General features: G+C 48.7%; 2 protein-coding genes across 2 annotated transcripts in view; one reads left to right on the forward strand and one right to left on the reverse strand.

Moving 5' to 3' along the window:
- The window catches only part of LOC132773560 (NFX1-type zinc finger-containing protein 1-like), a 43,214-nt gene extending 39,605 nt beyond the window's left edge, over positions 1 to 3,609 (reverse strand). The window contains exon 1 of the mRNA XM_067467205.1: positions 3,581 to 3,609. The gene's annotated coding sequence lies outside the window, so the exon portion shown is untranslated. The remainder of the gene's footprint in view (positions 1 to 3,580) is intronic.
- Positions 3,610 to 10,377: 6,768 nt separating this feature from the next.
- Positions 10,378 to 16,075, forward strand: part of HGH1 (HGH1 homolog) — a 31,230-nt gene continuing 25,532 nt past the window's right edge. The window contains exons 1-3 of the mRNA XM_060772801.2: positions 10,378 to 10,456; positions 12,833 to 13,393; positions 14,919 to 15,019. Of these exons, the coding sequence (XP_060628784.2) occupies positions 12,867 to 13,393; positions 14,919 to 15,019 (628 nt within the window). The 5' untranslated portion in view covers positions 10,378 to 10,456; positions 12,833 to 12,866. The remainder of the gene's footprint in view (positions 10,457 to 12,832; positions 13,394 to 14,918; positions 15,020 to 16,075) is intronic.

Consider the following 16,075-nt stretch of genomic DNA (forward strand, 5'->3'; position numbering starts at 1 on the left):
GCTCACCCTGCTCCTTACATTTGAACCACTGACCTTTTGGTCAGCAAGTTCAGCAGCTCAGTGGTTTAACCCGCTGCACCACCAGGGATACTCATTGATATTTGCACTCATTACAGGGAGTTTCTGAGCTACAAACACCCAACTTACAAATTACTTCTAGTGTTGCACTCCAGAGCAGGAATAACCCTCTGAAAAACAGGGAGGGAGAAGAGAAAAAAAGAGAAAGGAATAAGAGAAAGAGGAAGAGAGAAGAGAAAGAGGAAGGAAGAAGAGGAAGGCGGAAGAAAAAGAAAGAGGAAGGAAGAAGAGAAAGAGGAAGGGGGAAGAGAAAGAGGAGGGTGGAAGAGAAAGAAAGAAGAAGGAAGAAGAGAAAGAGGGAGAAGAGAAAGAGGGAGGGAGAAGAGAAAGAGGAAGAGGAGAGAAAGATGGAGGAAGAAGAGAAAGAGGAAGGGAAAAGAGAAAGAAAGGGGAAGGAAGAAGAGAAAGAGGAAGAGAGAAAAAGAGGAAGTAAGAAGAAAAAGAGGGAGAAGAGAAAGAGGAAGGGAGAAGAGAAAGAGGAAGGGGAAGAGAAAAGGAAGGGAGAAGAGAGAAAGAGGAAGGGAGAAGTGAAAGAGGAAGAAAGAAGAGAGAAAGATGGAGGAAGAAGAGAAAGAGGGAGGGAGAAGAGAAAGAGGAAGAAGAGAGAAAGATGGAGGAAGAAGAGAAAGAGGAAGGGAAAAGAGAAAGAAAGGGGAAGGAAGAAGAGAAAGAGGAAGGGAGAAAAAGAGGAAGGAAGAAGAGAAAGAGGGAGAAGAGAAAGAGGAAGGGGGAAGAGAAAAGGAAGGGAGAAGAGAGAAAGAGGAAGGGAGAAGAGAAAGAGGAAGAAAGAAGAGAGAAAGATGGAGGAAGAAGAGAAAGAGGGAGGGAGAAGAGAAAGAGGAAGAAGAGAGAAAGATGGAGGAAGAAGAGAAAGAGGAAGGGAAAAGAGAAAGAAAGGGGAAGGGAGAAGAGAGAAGAGAGCGAAAGAGGAAAGAAGAGAAAGAGGGAGAAGAGGAAGGGGAAGAGAAAGAGGGAGGGAGAAGAGAGAAAGAGGAAGGGAGAAGAGAAAGAGGAAGAAGAGAGAAAGATGGAGGAAGAAGAGAAAGAGGAAGGGAAAAGAGAAAGAAAGGGAAAGGAAGAAGAGAAAGAGGAAGGGAGAAAAAGAGGAAGGAAGAAGAGAAAGAAAGGGGAAGGGAGAAGAGAGAGAAAGAGGAAGGAAGAGAAAGAGGAAGAAAGAAGAGAGAAAGATGGAGGAAGAAGAGAAAGAGGGAGGGAGAAGAGAAAGAGGAAGAAGAGAGAAAGATGGAGGAAGAAGAGAAAGAGGAAGGGAAAAGAGAAAGAAAGGGGAAGGGAGAAGAGAGAGGAAGGAAGAGAAAGAGGGAGAAGAGAAAGAGGAAGGGGAAGAGAAAGAGAGAGGGAGAAGAGAGAAAGAGGATGGGAGAAGAGAAAGAGGGAGGGAGAAGAGAAAGAGGAAGAAGAGAGAAAGATGGAGGAAGAAGAGAAAGAGGAAGGGAAAAGAGAAAGAAAGGGGAAGGAAGAAGAGAAAGAGGAAGGGAGAAGAGAAAGAGGAAGGAAGAAGAGGAAGGCGGAAGAAAAAGAAAGAGGAAGGAAGAAGAGAAAGAGGAAGGGGGAAGAAAAAGAGGGAGAAGAGAAAGAGGAAGGGAGAAGAGAAAGAGGAAGGGGAAGAGAAAAGGAAGGGAGAAGAGAGAAAGAGGAAGGGAGAAGAGAAAGAGGAAGAAAGAAGAGAGAAAGATGGAGGAAGAAGAGAAAGAGGGAGGGAGAAGAGAAAGAGGAAGAAGAGAGAAAGATGGAGGAAGAAGAGAAAGAGGAAGGGAAAAGAGAAAGAAAGGGGAAGGAAGAAGAGAAAGAGGGAGGGAGAAGAGAAAGAGGAAGGGGGAAGAAAAAGAGGGAGAAGAGAAAGAGGAAGGGAGAAGAGAAAGAGGAAGGGGAAGAGAAAAGGAAGGGAGAAGAGAGAAAGAGGAAGGGAGAAGAGAAAGAGGAAGAAAGAAGAGAGAAAGATGGAGGAAGAAGAGAAAGAGGGAGGGAGAAGAGAAAGAGGAAGAAGAGAGAAAGATGGAGGAAGAAGAGAAAGAGGAAGGGAAAAGAGAAAGAAAGGGGAAGGAAGAAGAGAAAGAGGGAGGGAGAAGAGAAAGAGGAAGAAGAGAGAAAGATGGAGGAAGGAGAGAAAGAGGAAGGGAAAAGAGAAAGAAAGGGGAAGGGAGAAGAGAGAGAAAGAGGAAGGAAGAGAAAGAGGGAGAAGAGAAAGAGGAAGGGGAAGAGAAAGAGGGAGGGAGAAGAGAAAGAGGAAGAAGAGAGAAAGATGGAGGAAGAAGAGAAAGAGGAAGGGAAAAGAGAAAGAAAGGGGAAGGAAGAAGAGAAAGAGGAAGGGAGAAGATAAAGAGGAAGGAAGAAGAGAAAGAGGGTGAAGAGAAAGAGGAAGGGGGAAGAGAAAGAGGAAGGGAGAAGAGAGAAAGATGGAGGAAGAAGAGAAAGAGGAAGGGAAAAGAGAAAGAAAGGGGAAGGAAGAAGAGAAAGAGGAAGGGAGAAGAGAAAGAAAGAGGATGGGAGAAGAGAAAGAAAAAGGAAGGAAGAGAAAGAGGGAGAAGAGAAAGAGGAAGGGGAAGAGAAAGAGGGAGGGAGAAGAGAAAGAGGGAGGGAAGAAGAAGAGAAAGAGGAAGGGAGAAGAGAGAAAGAAGAAGGGAGAAGAGAAAGAGGGAAGGAGAAGAGAAAGAGGGAGAAGAGAAAAGAGGAAGGTAGAAGAGAAAGAGGAAGGGAGAAGAGAAGGAAAGAGGAAGGAAGAAAAGAAAGAGGGAGAAGAGAAAGACGAAAGGGAAAAGAAAGAGTGAGGGAGAAGAGAAAGAGGAAGGCGGAAGAGAAATTACACTGCTTAGCCGGTATTGCACCACCTGACATCCGCAAGGAAGTAGCAGCCAATAGTGAAAGGACCAAGGCAGAGACATCTCCAGCCCATCCCTTGTTTGGGTATCAGCCAGCACGTCAACGACTTAAATCTAGAAATAGTTTTCTAAGATCTACAGAGACACTCGCTGGACACACCTCAGCAAGCAAGAGTCCAAAAGTGGCAGGCTCAATCAATGGCTGATACCAAATGAGAGACTCCCCCCTGGGCACACAGAGGACTGGGCGACTTGGAAGGCGCTGAACAGACTGCGCTCTGGCACCACGAGATGCAGAGCCAACCTCAAGAAATGGGGCACAAAGTGGAATCCACGACATGCGAGTGCGGGGAAGAGCAAACCACTGACCACCTGCTGCAATGCAACCTGAGCCCAGTTACATACACAATGGAAGACCTTCTTGCAGCAACACCAGAGGCACTCCAAGGGGCCAGATACTGCTCAAAGGACATCTAATCAACTACCAAGCTTGCAAATTTTGTATTTTGTCTGTTTGTTTGCTTTGTTCTGTTAGAAATGTAATACAGGGTTAGTCAAAATGCATAGGCCAATAAGCCATTCAATTGAATGGCTTATTGGCCTATGCATTTTGACTAACCCTGTATAATGGACTGGTTGCGAATAAATAAATAAAACCCAAATACCTTAAAGCTGGAGGGGCTTCCCTGGGGGGGGGGGTCTGCAGTGGGCAGCTCGAAGCCCCCTCCTTGCTCAGTCTCCGCCGGCAGGGAATCCAATGATGGCAAGGCTTGCCTGAGCATCTCCCTCGCCAGCCACAGACAGCTCATCCTCTGACAGCCACAGCCTCTGAGTTTCTGTTTCCCAAGAAAAGAAAGTGATTTTTCAGGGAAACAGAAACTCAGAGAGTGTGGCATTCTGCTGGGTCCCAGTGCCATTGGAATTCGGTTGGTTTGGGAAGGCATCAGCCACACATCCCCATCATATTGTGGTCGAACTCAGAGACCCCCGCCTTCAAACTGATCTGAATGCAGCAGGGAGTTCCACAGTTCCTGGAAACATGGACAGAATGGGGGGCGATGAGGCCTGGCTCGAGAGCAGTACGTGTGAAAAAGATCTTGGAGTCCTCATGGGCAGCAAGTTAAACATGAGCCAGGAATGTGATGTGGTGGCGAAAAAAGCGAATGGGATTTTGGCCTGCATCAAGAGGCGCATAGTGTCTAGGTCCAAGGAAGTCATGCTCCCCATGCTCTATTCTGCCTTGGTTAGACCACTTTACCTGGAATATGGTGTCCAATTCTGGGCACCACAATTCAAGAGAGATATTGACAAGCTGGAATGTGTCCAGAGGAGGGCGACTAAAATGATCAAGGGTCTGGAGAACAAGCCCTATGAGGAGCGGCTTAAGGAGCTGGGCATGTTTAGCCTGAAGAAGAGAAGGGTGAGAGGAGATATGATAGCCATGTATAAATCTGTGAGAGGAAGCCACGGGGAGGAGGGAGCAAGGAAAGGAGAAGAGAAAGAGACCCCCACCTTCAAACTGATCTGAATGCAGCAGGGAGTTCCACAGTTCCTGGAAACATGGACTTTCAAGATGACAAAAGGACTGTGGCTCCAGCAAAATTCAATAAAGAAACCTTTTTTTCCCTCCCTGTTCACTTTCCCCTGCTTCATTGTAACAGCCCCCCCCCCCCATAAAAAGTATCCTTTTCTCTAACTTTTCTCTCTCTGCAGTGAGACATTGTGTCCCTTTACTGACTCTACCAATAAATATAAACCCTTCTCTTCCCTTGCCGCGCAACTCCACTGGCTCACCCGGAAGGCTCTTACAGCATCCCGAGGAGGTCGAAACTGCGATCCTTCAAACCGCGGATATGGAAACCAGCTGGGTCCCGGTATTCGCGGGTTGACCGATTGACTCCAAATCGGTGCCAACTTTTTCCTGGGTAAATTCCTCATCTCTAGACCCATGCCCATCTTGGCTCATTAAATCAGCCAGGGAGGGGTTGGTTGACTGGTTTGTATTGATTATCAATCCATCGTTGGAGCAAGGGATTTTTCCATCCAACTTGAAACAGGCTGTGGTTCGTCCACTCCTCAAAAAAGCTTCCCTTGACTCCAAGGTGCTGAGTAACTACAGGCCAATCTCCAACCTCCCTTTTTTGGGTAGGGTGCTGGAGCGGGTGGTTGCCTCCCAGCTCCAGAGCTTCCTAGACGATACCAACTACCTAGATCAGTCACAGTCTGGTTTCAGGCCTGGCCACGGCACCGAGACAGCCTTGGTCGCCTTGGTGGATGACCTCCGCAGAGAGCTGGACAGGGGGAGTGTGACTCTGCTGGTTCTCTTGGACATCTCAGCGGCTTTCGATACCATCGATCATGGTATCCTTCTGGGTCGTCTCTCTGGGATGGGCCTCGGGGGCGCGGTTCTGTCGTGGCTCCGGTCCTTCCTGGAGGGGCGGACCCAGATGGTGAAGCTGGGAGACGCCTGCTCTGACCCCTGGCCTTTGACCTGTGGGGTCCCACAAGGCTCTATCTTGTCGCCCATGCTCTTCAACATCTACATGAAACCGCTGGGAGAGGTCATCCGGAGTTTTGGAGTTGGGTGCCAGCTCTACGCAGATGACACACAACTCTACTACTCCTTTCCACCTAATTCCAAGGAGGCTTCTCGGGTGCTGGACGAGTGCCTGGCCACTGTGTCGATCTGGATGAGGAAGAACAAGCTGAAGATCAATCCCGACAAGACAGAGGTCCTCCTGGTCGATCGTAAACCGGACCGGGGTATAGGGTGGCAACCTGTGTTGGACGGGGTTACACTCCCCCTGAACCCACAGGTCCGCAGTTTGGGTGTCCTCCTGGATTCATCACTCACGCTTGAGGCTCAGGTGTCGGCAGTATCCGGGAGGGCCTTTGCACAACTGAGACTTGTGCGCCAGCTGCGACCGTACCTCGCGAAGGCTGATCTGGCCGGGGTGGTCCACGCCTTGGTCACCTCTAGAATGGACTACTGCAATGCGCTCTACGTGGGGCTGCCCTTGAAGACGGCTTGGAAACTTCAATTGGTCCAGCGGGCAGCAGCGAGGATGCTAACCGGGGCTCATTATCAAGAGAGGTCTACCCCTCTGTTTAAGGAGCTCCACTGGCTGCCATTTATTTTCCGAGCCCAATTCAAGGTGCAGGTGCTCACCTACAAAGCCCTGAACGGTTTGGGACCACCCTACCTGCGTGACCGCATCTCCATCTACGAACCCACACGCTCGCTCCAGTCATCTGGGGAGGCCCTGCTCGTGATCCCACCTACGTCGCAAGCGCGCTTGGTGGGGACACGGGACAGGGCTTTCTCTGTGGCGGCCCCCCGACTTTGGAATGCCCTTCCAAAAGATCTCCGACAGGCCCCTACCTTAGCAGTTTTCAGAAGGAATTTAAAAACTTGGCTGTTCCGTTGTGCCTTCTCAGATTAGGAATCCCCATCCCAAGTCCTAGTAGCACTTTAGCACAACCGATGTTACTGCACACCACACCTCTAATCCTACGTTCCTCCTGTCATTTCAGCACTTTTAACCCCTGTACCCCATTGCGCCGGCCGAACCAGTTTTTAATAATGTCTTGATGTATTGTCATTGTCGTTTTGCTTAATTGTTTTGATTTGCTTTGTTTATTGTTGTGTTATGTTTTCTATTGTATTGTGTTTTGAGGCTTCGGCCCGTGTAAGCCGCATCGAGTCCTTTGGGAGATGCTAGCGGGGTACAAATAAAGTTAATAATAATAATAATAATAAATTCTAAGACTAACTGCTATCTTACTTTTTGCTGAACGGACCCTTGCATCCCGGAAATCCACCTCTTTGCGTGAAACCTTATGTGGGGACCAGAAGTTTTTTTCTATGGCTCCATCCACACAACAACGATGCTCTTGCCTTCCTTTTCTGCACATCTCCCCCAACTTGGAAGCCTGTCAATCCCAGGAAGTCTCTTATGGTCACCCCACGGGACCCCCAACAACTGGCAGACCAATCGGACCACTCATGAATTGAATTTATGATTTTTTTTTTATGAATTGACTCCAGCTACTCAGTGCTTTTATGAACATTTATGAACTCTCGCAAACTTTTTGGAACTTTTTACCAACTTTCATGAACTTTGATGGACTTTGGGGTGGCTAAACTGAATTCTCCCTTGACCCTGCATGCCTTCCCCTCTTCCACATGAATCTGTATATGCCCCATGCCCCCATCCATCATATACACCAAATTGGGAGGGATAGCCAATAGTCCAGAGGACAGGAGCAGAATTCAAAACGATCTTGACAGATTAGAGAGATAATTGGCCAAAACTAACAAAATGAAGTTCAACAGTGACAAATGCAAGATACTCCACTTTGGCAGAAAAAACGAAATGCAAAGATACAGAATGGGGGACAATGCCTGGCTCGAGAGCAGTACGTGTGAAAAAGATCTTGGAGTCCTCGTGGACAACAAGTTAAACATGAGCCAGGAATGTGATGTGGCGGCAAAAAAGCCAATGGGATTTTGGCCTGCATCAAGAGGAGCCTAGTGTCTAGATCTAGGGAAGTCATGCTACCCCTCTATTCTGCTTTGGTTAGACCACACCTGGAATATTGTGTCCAATTCTGGGCACCACAATTCAAGAGAGATATTGACAAGCTGGAATGTGTCCAGAGGAGGGCGACTAAAATGATCAAGGGTCTGGAGAACAAGCCCTATGAGGAGCGACTTAAGGAGCTGGGCATGTTTAGCCTGAAGAAGAGAAGGCTGAGAGGAGATATGATAGCCATGTATAAATATGTGAGAGGAAGCCACAGGGAGGAGGAGGGAGCAAGCTTCCTTTCTGCTTCCTTGGAGACTAGGACGTGGAACAATGGCTTCAAACTACAAGAGAGGAGATTCCATCTGAACATGAGGAAGAACTTCCTGACTGTGAGAGCCGTTCAGCAGTGGAACTCTCTGCCCCGGAGTGTGGTGGAGGCTCCTTCTTTGGAAGCTTTTAAGCAGAGGCTGGATGGCCATCTGTCAGGGGTGATTTGAATGCAATATTCCTGCTTCTTGGCAGAATGGGGTTGGACTGGATGGCCCAGGAGGTCTCTTCCAACTCTTTGATTCTATGATTCTATGATTCTATATGTGTATGTCTGTATAAAAATTATGAAGCAAAGTGACCTTTTCATGAACTATGCCAGCACGTCAATAACTTAAATCAAGACATAGTTTTCTAAGATCTACAGAGACACTCGCTGGAACACCCCAGCAAGCGAGAGTCCAAAAGTGGCAGGCTCAAACCCAGAACCTCAATCCATGACTGATATCAGACTCCCCCCTGAGCACACAGAAGACTGGGCGACTTGGAAGGCGCTGAACAGACTGCACTCTGGCACCACAAGATGCAGAGCCAACCTTCAGAAATGGGGCTACAGGGTGGAATCCTTGACATGCGAGTGGGGAGAAGAGCAAACCACTGACCACCTGCTGCAATGCACCCTGAGCCCTGCCACATGCACGATGGAGGACCTCCTTGCGGCAACACCAGAGGCACTCCAAGGGGCCAGATACTGCTCAAAGGACATTTAATAGAATAACAAGCTTGCAAACTTTGTGTTTTGTCTGTTTGTTTGTTTGTTTTTGATAAAAATGTAATACAAATGTCTGGTTGCTCCTGACACGATAAATAAATACATTTAGAATGTTTATATCCCGGTCTTCTCACCTCCATAGAGGAAGTCAGACCAGCTTACAGCAAGGATTCAATGCTACTAATACAAGTTAATACATCATTCCTTTAAACTGCGGATACGGAGTCCCCATGTGGGACTCCATATCCGCAGTTTAAAGGAATGATGTATTAACTTGTCTCAGTATCCGCGGGTTAACCAATCTGCTTCAAATCGGTGCCATCTTTCTCCCTGTCGAATTCTAAGACTGCCATCTCACTTTCTGCTGAACGAACCCCTACCCCCCTCATAGAATCATACAATCAAAGAGTTGGAAGAGACCTCATGGGCCATCCAGTCCAACCCCATTCTGCCAAGAAGCAGGAATATTGCATTCAAATCACCCCTGACAGATGGCCATCCAGCCTCTGCTTAAAAGCTTCCAATGAAGGAGCCTCCACCACACTCCGGGGCAGAGAGTTCCACTGCTGAACGGCTCTCACAGTCAGGAAGTTCTTCCTAATGTTCAGATGGAATCTCCTCTCTTGTAGTTTGAAGCCATAGTTCTGCGTCCTAGTCCCCAAGGAAGCAGAAAACAAGCTTGCTCCCTCCTCCCTGTGGCTTCCTCTCACATATTTGTACATGAGATCTGTTTCTTCAGTCCATATCCCCATGTGGTAGCCTAAGAACTTTCCCCGTGGTCCCATGGCTTCACTGGTGATGCAGTGGGTTAAACGGCTGAGCTGCTGAGCTTGCTGACTGAAAGGTCGGCGGTTTCGAATCCAGGGAATGGGGTGAGCTCCCGCTGTTAGCCCCAGCTTCTGCCAACCTAGCAGTTCGAAAACATGCAAATGTGAGTAGTAGATCAATAGGTGCGATTGGCAGCCTTGGTTAGCATTGAATGGCCTTGCAGCATCAAGGCATGCCTGCTTCCTGTCTGGTGGGGGGGGGGGGGATAATAGAATCATAGAATCAAAGAGTTGGAAGAGACCTCATGGGCCATCCAGTCCAACCCCCTGCCAAGAAGCAGGAATATTGCATTCAAATCACCCCTGACAGATGGCCATCCAGCCTCTGCTTAAAAGCTTCCAAAGAAGGAGCCTCCACCACACTCCGGGGCAGAGAGTTCCACTGCTGAACGGCTCTCACAGTCAGGAAGTCCTTCCTCATGTTCAGATGGAATCTCCTCTCTTGTAGTTTGAAGCCATTGTTCCATTGCGTCCTAGTCTCCAAGGAAGCAGAAAACAAGCTTGCTCCCTCCTCCTCCCTGTGGCTTCCTCTCACATATTTATACATGGCTCTCATCATATCTCCTCTCAGCCTTCTCTTCTTCAGGCTAAACATGCCCAGTTCCCTAAGCCGCTCCTCATAGGGCTTGTTCTTCAGACCCTTGATCATTTTAGTCGCCCTCCTCTGGACACATTCCAGCTTGTCAATATCTCTCTTGAATTGTGGTGCCCAGAATTGGACACAATATTCCAGATGTGGTCTAACCAAAGCAGAATCCTTTGTTGGGAGGTGCTTAGCTGGCCCTGGTTGTTTCTCTGAAAACTCACAGCAACCTATAAGCAGTATTTTTTTAAAAAATTGCAAGTTACAAACTATTAAAATATATTATTGTTATGTATATGTTATTATAATATATCATATATTTCAATGGGAAAATCCAGATTGAATTTAAAGGGGAGTTTAGAGGCAAAGGGCATGAAAGGGAAGGGAGAACTACATCCCCCAGCAAGCTCTGCTCCGAAGCGCCGTTCCGATTGGCTGGGAGCATCCAGGCGCTTGGGGTTGTCCCGCCCCTTTCCTCAAGGCGCAGCAGCCATTGGCTGAGCCTCCCCAGACCCGGAAGTGAGAGGAGGAAAACACGTGGAGGCCGCCAAAGGAGCAGCAGAGTAAGTGCAGCACTGTGCCTGCTATTATTGTGATTGTTGTTGTTGTGTTTTGTTTCCCTTGAAAACTCAGTTGGCCAGGACTATTGGTTGAGCAGCCCAGTCTCTCCATCAGATGGAAGGGGATGATGGGAGGTGTTGTCTGTGGGTCCCTGTCCTGCAGGAAAGGGCAGGGCTAGATGATCTTTAGGGCCCCCCTCCAATTTGGTATGAATATACTAAACTTTGATATATCAAACTTTGCTCTGACCTACAAGAAGCACTGCCTGAACATCAAGCAAAAAGTGGGCGCTAGAAACAACATCATACGAAAGCTGACTGGCACAACCTGGGGATCACAACCAGACACAGTGAAGACATCTGCCCATGCGCTGTGCTGCTCTGCTGCTGAGTACGCATGCCCACGCTAAAACAGTGGATGTGGCTCTTAATGAGACATGCCGCATTATCACGGGGTGTCTGCGCCCCACACCACTGGAGAAATTACACTGCTTAGTCGGTATTGCACCACCTGACATCCGCCGGGAAGTGGCAGCCAATAGTGAAAGGACCAAGGCAGAGACATCTCCAGCTCATCCCCTGTTTGGGTATCAGCCAGCATGTCAACGACTTAAATCAAGACATAGTTTTCTAAGATCTACAGAGACACTCGCTGGAACACCCCAGCAAGCGAGAGTCCAAAAGTGGCAGGCTCAAACCCAGCACCTCAATCAGTGGCTGATACCAAATGAGAGACTCCCCCCTGGGCAGACAGAAGACGGGGCAACTTGGAAAGTGCTGAACAGACTGCGCTCTGGCACCACGAGATGCAGAGACAACCTTAAGAAATGGGGCCACAAAGTTGAATCCACGACATGCGATTGCTGAGAAGAGCAAACCACTGACCACCTGCTGCAATGCACCCTGAGCCCGGCCACATGCACAATGGAGGACCTTCTTGCGGCAACACCAGAGGCACTCCAAGAGGCCAGATACTGGTCAAAGGACATTTAACCAAATACCAAATTTGCAATATCTGTGGGTTTTTTTCTTTTTCTTTTTAATCTGTGTGTTTGTTTTGCTCTGTTAGAATTTTAATACAATGTTATGGTTGCTGATGACACGATAAATAAATAAATACCAAACTTTGAGGATCAGATGGCCTGGAATAGCTGCTCTCTGGGTAACTGGACTGCAACTCCCATAATCCCCACACTCTGGCCTCTGCTGGCTAGGGGATACCTTTTTCTTCAGGCAGGCTTTTCAATATAAGAGGCTGGAATCACTGGGTTTCCTCGTTTCCAACAGACCTCACAACCTCTGAGGGTGCTTGCCATAGATGCAGGCGAAATGTCAGGAGAGAATGCCTCTAGAACATAGCCATATAGCTCAAAAAACTTACAACCCAGGAACAGAGCATTTTTCAAAATTTGTTAATGTTATGGCTAGCCAACCTTAAAAACTGTGGCATGGAGACCGAGAACTGGGAAGTCCTGGCCCGTGAGTGCTCTAACGGGAGGTCAGCTGTGACCAGCAGTGCTGCAGAATTCAAAGAGGCACCAAAATTCATTATATAGTGTAATGGTCTGGCTAGGCAACCTTTAGAACTCTGGCATAGACACTGAGAACTGGGAAGCCCTGGCCCTTGAGCGCTCTAACTGGAGGTCAGTTGTGACCAGCAGTGCTGCAGAATTTGAAGAGGCACGAATGGAGGACGAAAAGGAGAAATGTGTCAAGAGGAATGTGCATCAAGCCAACCCTGACCAGGACCACCTTCCGTCTGGAAACCAATGTCCGAGCGCTCTAACTGGAGGTCAGCTGTGACCAGCAGTGCTACAGAATTCAAAGAGGCATGAATGGAGGGCATAAAGGAGAAATGTGTCAAGAGGAATGTGCATCAAGCCAACCCTGACCAGGACCACCTTCCATCTGGAAACCAATGTCCGAGCGCTCTAACTGGAGGTCAGCTGTGACCAGCAGTGCTGCAGAATTCGAAGAGGCACGAATGGAGGACAAAAAGGAGAAATGTGTCAAGAGGAAGGCGCGTCAAGCCAACCCTGACCAGGACTGCCTTCCGTCTGGAAACCGATGTCCAAGCGCTCTAACTGGAAGTCAGCTGTGACCAGCAGTGTTGCAGAATTCGAAGAGGCATGAATGGAGGGCAAAAAGGAGAAATGTGCCAAGAGGAATGTGCATCAAGCCAACCCTGACTGGGATCACCTTCTGTCTGGAATCCGATGTCCTCACTGCGGGTCAAGAATAGGGCTCCACAGCCACCTACGGACACACCGCCAGGACACTAGACTCAAGGGACCATCATCCTCAGGCTAAGAGGGATCGCCTAAGTAAGTAAGGGAATGGTCTGGCTAATGGCTTGCGTTGTCTTTGTCCCCCTTCCAGGCCCAGTCCACTCTGCGTCCACCTCAGGACCATCATGGATGACCAACAGGCCCGGGAGTTGCTGGACTTCCTTGGCCCTGAATCCCGTCCGGACCTGCGAGCCCAAGCTGTCCATTGCGTGGCGGGGCTGACGGTCACTCTGGAGGGCAGGCAGCTCTTGACCACCCGGCCGGACTTTGTAGAGGCCCTGCTGGCCCTGACCTCCGACCCTTCTGTGGATGTGGCCAAAGAGGCCTTCCATGCCCTCATCAACCTGGCCACGGAACCGGACGCTCACATCGTCCTGGCGAAAGGTCTGCCTGACCTCTTGGGCCTCCTGCTGGACCCTGGGAACCCCCTGGCTGACCAGGCTTGCGTCCTCCTCTCCAACTTCTCCAGGGAGGAAGCCGCCGCCCGTCAACTCTTGACCGCTCTGCAGAGGGAGAACGAGAAGGGACTGGTGGCCCTAGTGGACGCCCTCGGAAGCCCTGACCCCCAGGCCGGACTCCACTACTTGGGGCCCCTCCTCTCCAACCTCAGCCAGCTCCCCGAAGCCCGAAAGGTCCTTCTTGACCCCTCCAGGTAAGTCCGAGCGGCCACAAGGCTGAATTCATCTGGAATACCCATTTGGAATGTCATGTCCAGTTCTAGGAACCACAACCCAAGAAGGATATGGACAGGCCTGAATGTGTCCAGAGAAGGGCCACCAAAAATCTGGTAACTGTATGGACTGAGGTTGGGTGGCCATCTGTTGGGAGGGCTTTGATTGTGGGGTGTCCTGTGTCTGGAATACTACCGGATTTATCTCTGAGAAAGAAGGAATAAGTACAACTATACCAGACTGCCTCGAATCGTTCATTTAGTTAGTGGTAGCTGGAGAACTGCTAAACACTAGCTCCATCTAGCAAGTATCTCTCTATATTTATTTAATTTATCGTGTCATCAGCAACCATACCATTATATTACAGTTCTAGCAGAGCAAAACAAACACACAGATTAAAAAGAAAAAAAAACACAGAGATTTTGCAAATTTGGTAGTTGGTTAAATGTCCTTTGACCAGTATCTGTCCCCTTGGAGTGCCTCTGGTGTTTCCGCAAGAAGATCCTCCCTTGTGCATCATGTGGCAGGGCTCAGGGTGCATTGCAGCAGGTGGTCAGTGGTCTGCTCTTCTCCGCACTCGCATGCCGAGGATTCCACTTTGTGGCCCCATTTCTTGAGGTTGGCTCTGCACCTCGTGGTGCCAGAGCGCAGTCTGTTCAGCGCCTTCCAAGTCGCCCAGTCCTCTGTGTGCCCAGGAAGGAGTCTCTCATTTGGTATCACCCATGGATTGAGGTGCTGGGTTTCGGCCTGCCACTTTTGGATTCTCGCTTGCTGGGGTGTTCCAGCGAGTGTCTCTGTAGATCTAAGAAAACTATGTCTTGAGTTAAGTTGTTGACGTGCTGGCTGATACCCAAACAGGGGATGAGCTGGAGATGTCTCTGCCTTGGTCCTTTCACTGTTGGTTGCTACTTCCCGGCGGATATCAGGTGGTGCAATACCGGCTAAGCAGTGTAATTTCTCCAGTGGTGTGGGTCGCAGACACCCTGTGATAATGCGGCATGTCTCATTAAGAGCCACATCCACTGTTTTAGCGTGGTGAGATGTGTTCCACACTGGACATGCATACTCAGCAGCAGAGTAGCATAGCGCAAGGGCAGATGTCTTCACTGTGTCTGGTTGTGATCCCCAGGTTGTGCCAGTCAGCTTTCGTATGATATTGTTTCTAGCACCCACTTTTTCCTTGATGTTCAGGCAGTGCTTCTTGTAGGTCAGAGCACGGTCCAAAGTGACTCCCAGGTATTTGGGTGCGCTGCAATGCTCCAGTGGGATTCCTTCCCAGGATAATAATAATAATAATAATAATAATAATAATAATAATAATAATAATCTGGATTAGAATTCCTGTTTTTGTGTTGAGCTTGTGTTGAGCAACCAGCAACTGTTAGTTTTTCCAAACCTTTTCTGTGCTTTGTAATGATGCAAGTTGAGGGTTTTCAGGTTCCCCTTCCAAGGGAAGAGTGTCATTCTGCAACACCTCAATGCTCCCTCTTCTCTTTCTTCCCACAGATGCGTCATTCAGAAGCTGCTCCCATTTACACAGTTCATGGCATCAGACATCCGCCGAGGAGGGATCGTCGGGACACTTCGGAACTGCTGCTTCGAATACCGTGAGTCTCCCAAAAGTAGGGGTGGCTAATGTGCAGAATATCCAAGGAGGGTGTGATTGGGAAAACTATAAATCACGCACCTATCCCACCTCAACACTTTCCTGACTTGATTGTAAGCATCCCTTAGTGTTTTTCTGCCAAATTAAACTATTGTACAGAGTTCCCTCACTTATCGCGGGTGTTACTTTCCAGGACCACCCACGAAAAGTGAAAATCTGCGAAGTAGGGATGGGGGATGCCTGGCTCGAGAGCAGTACGTGTGAAAAAGATCTTGGAGTCCTCGTGGACAACAAGTTAAACATGAGCCAGGAATGTGATGTGGCGGCAAAAAAAGCCAATGGGATTTTGGCCTGCATCAATAGGAGCATAGTGTCTAGATCTAAGGAAGTAATGCTCCCCATGCTCTATTCCACTTTGGTGGAATATCTGGAATATTGTGTCCAATTCTGGGCACCACAATTCAAGAGAGATATTGACAAGCTGGAATGTGTCCAGAGGAGGGCGACTAAAATGATAAAGGGTATGGAGAACAAGCCCTATGAGGAGCGGCTTAAGGAGCTGGGTATGTTTAGCCTGAAGAAGAGAAGGCTGAGAGGAGATATGATAGCCATGTATAAGTATGTGAGAGGAAGCCACAGGGAGGAGGAGGGAGCAAGCTTGTTTTCTGTTTCCTTGGAGACTAGGACGCGGAACAATGGCTTCAAGCTACAAGAGAGGAGATTCCATCTGAACATGAGGAAGAACTTCCTGACTGTGAGAGCCGTTCAGCAGTGGAACTCTCTGCCCCGGAGTGTGGTGGAGGCTCCTTCTTTGGAAGCTTCTAAACAGAGGCTGGATGGCCATCTGTCAGGGGTGATTTGAATGCAATATTCCTGCTTCTTGGCAGAATGGGGTTGGACTGGATGGCCCATGAGGTCTCTTCCAACTCTTTGATTCTAGGATTCTAGGATTCTATATATAGTGGAGCGCCGGTTATTCGACTTGCACTTATCCAACACTCTGTATTATCCGCCACTGCCACCTTTGCCACCCTCTGCCCTCCCTCATTTGCTCCCT

The sequence above is a fragment of the Anolis sagrei genome, chromosome 4 (assembly GCF_037176765.1).
Source record: "Anolis sagrei isolate rAnoSag1 chromosome 4, rAnoSag1.mat, whole genome shotgun sequence".
Taxonomy (NCBI): Eukaryota; Metazoa; Chordata; class Lepidosauria; order Squamata; family Dactyloidae; genus Anolis; species Anolis sagrei.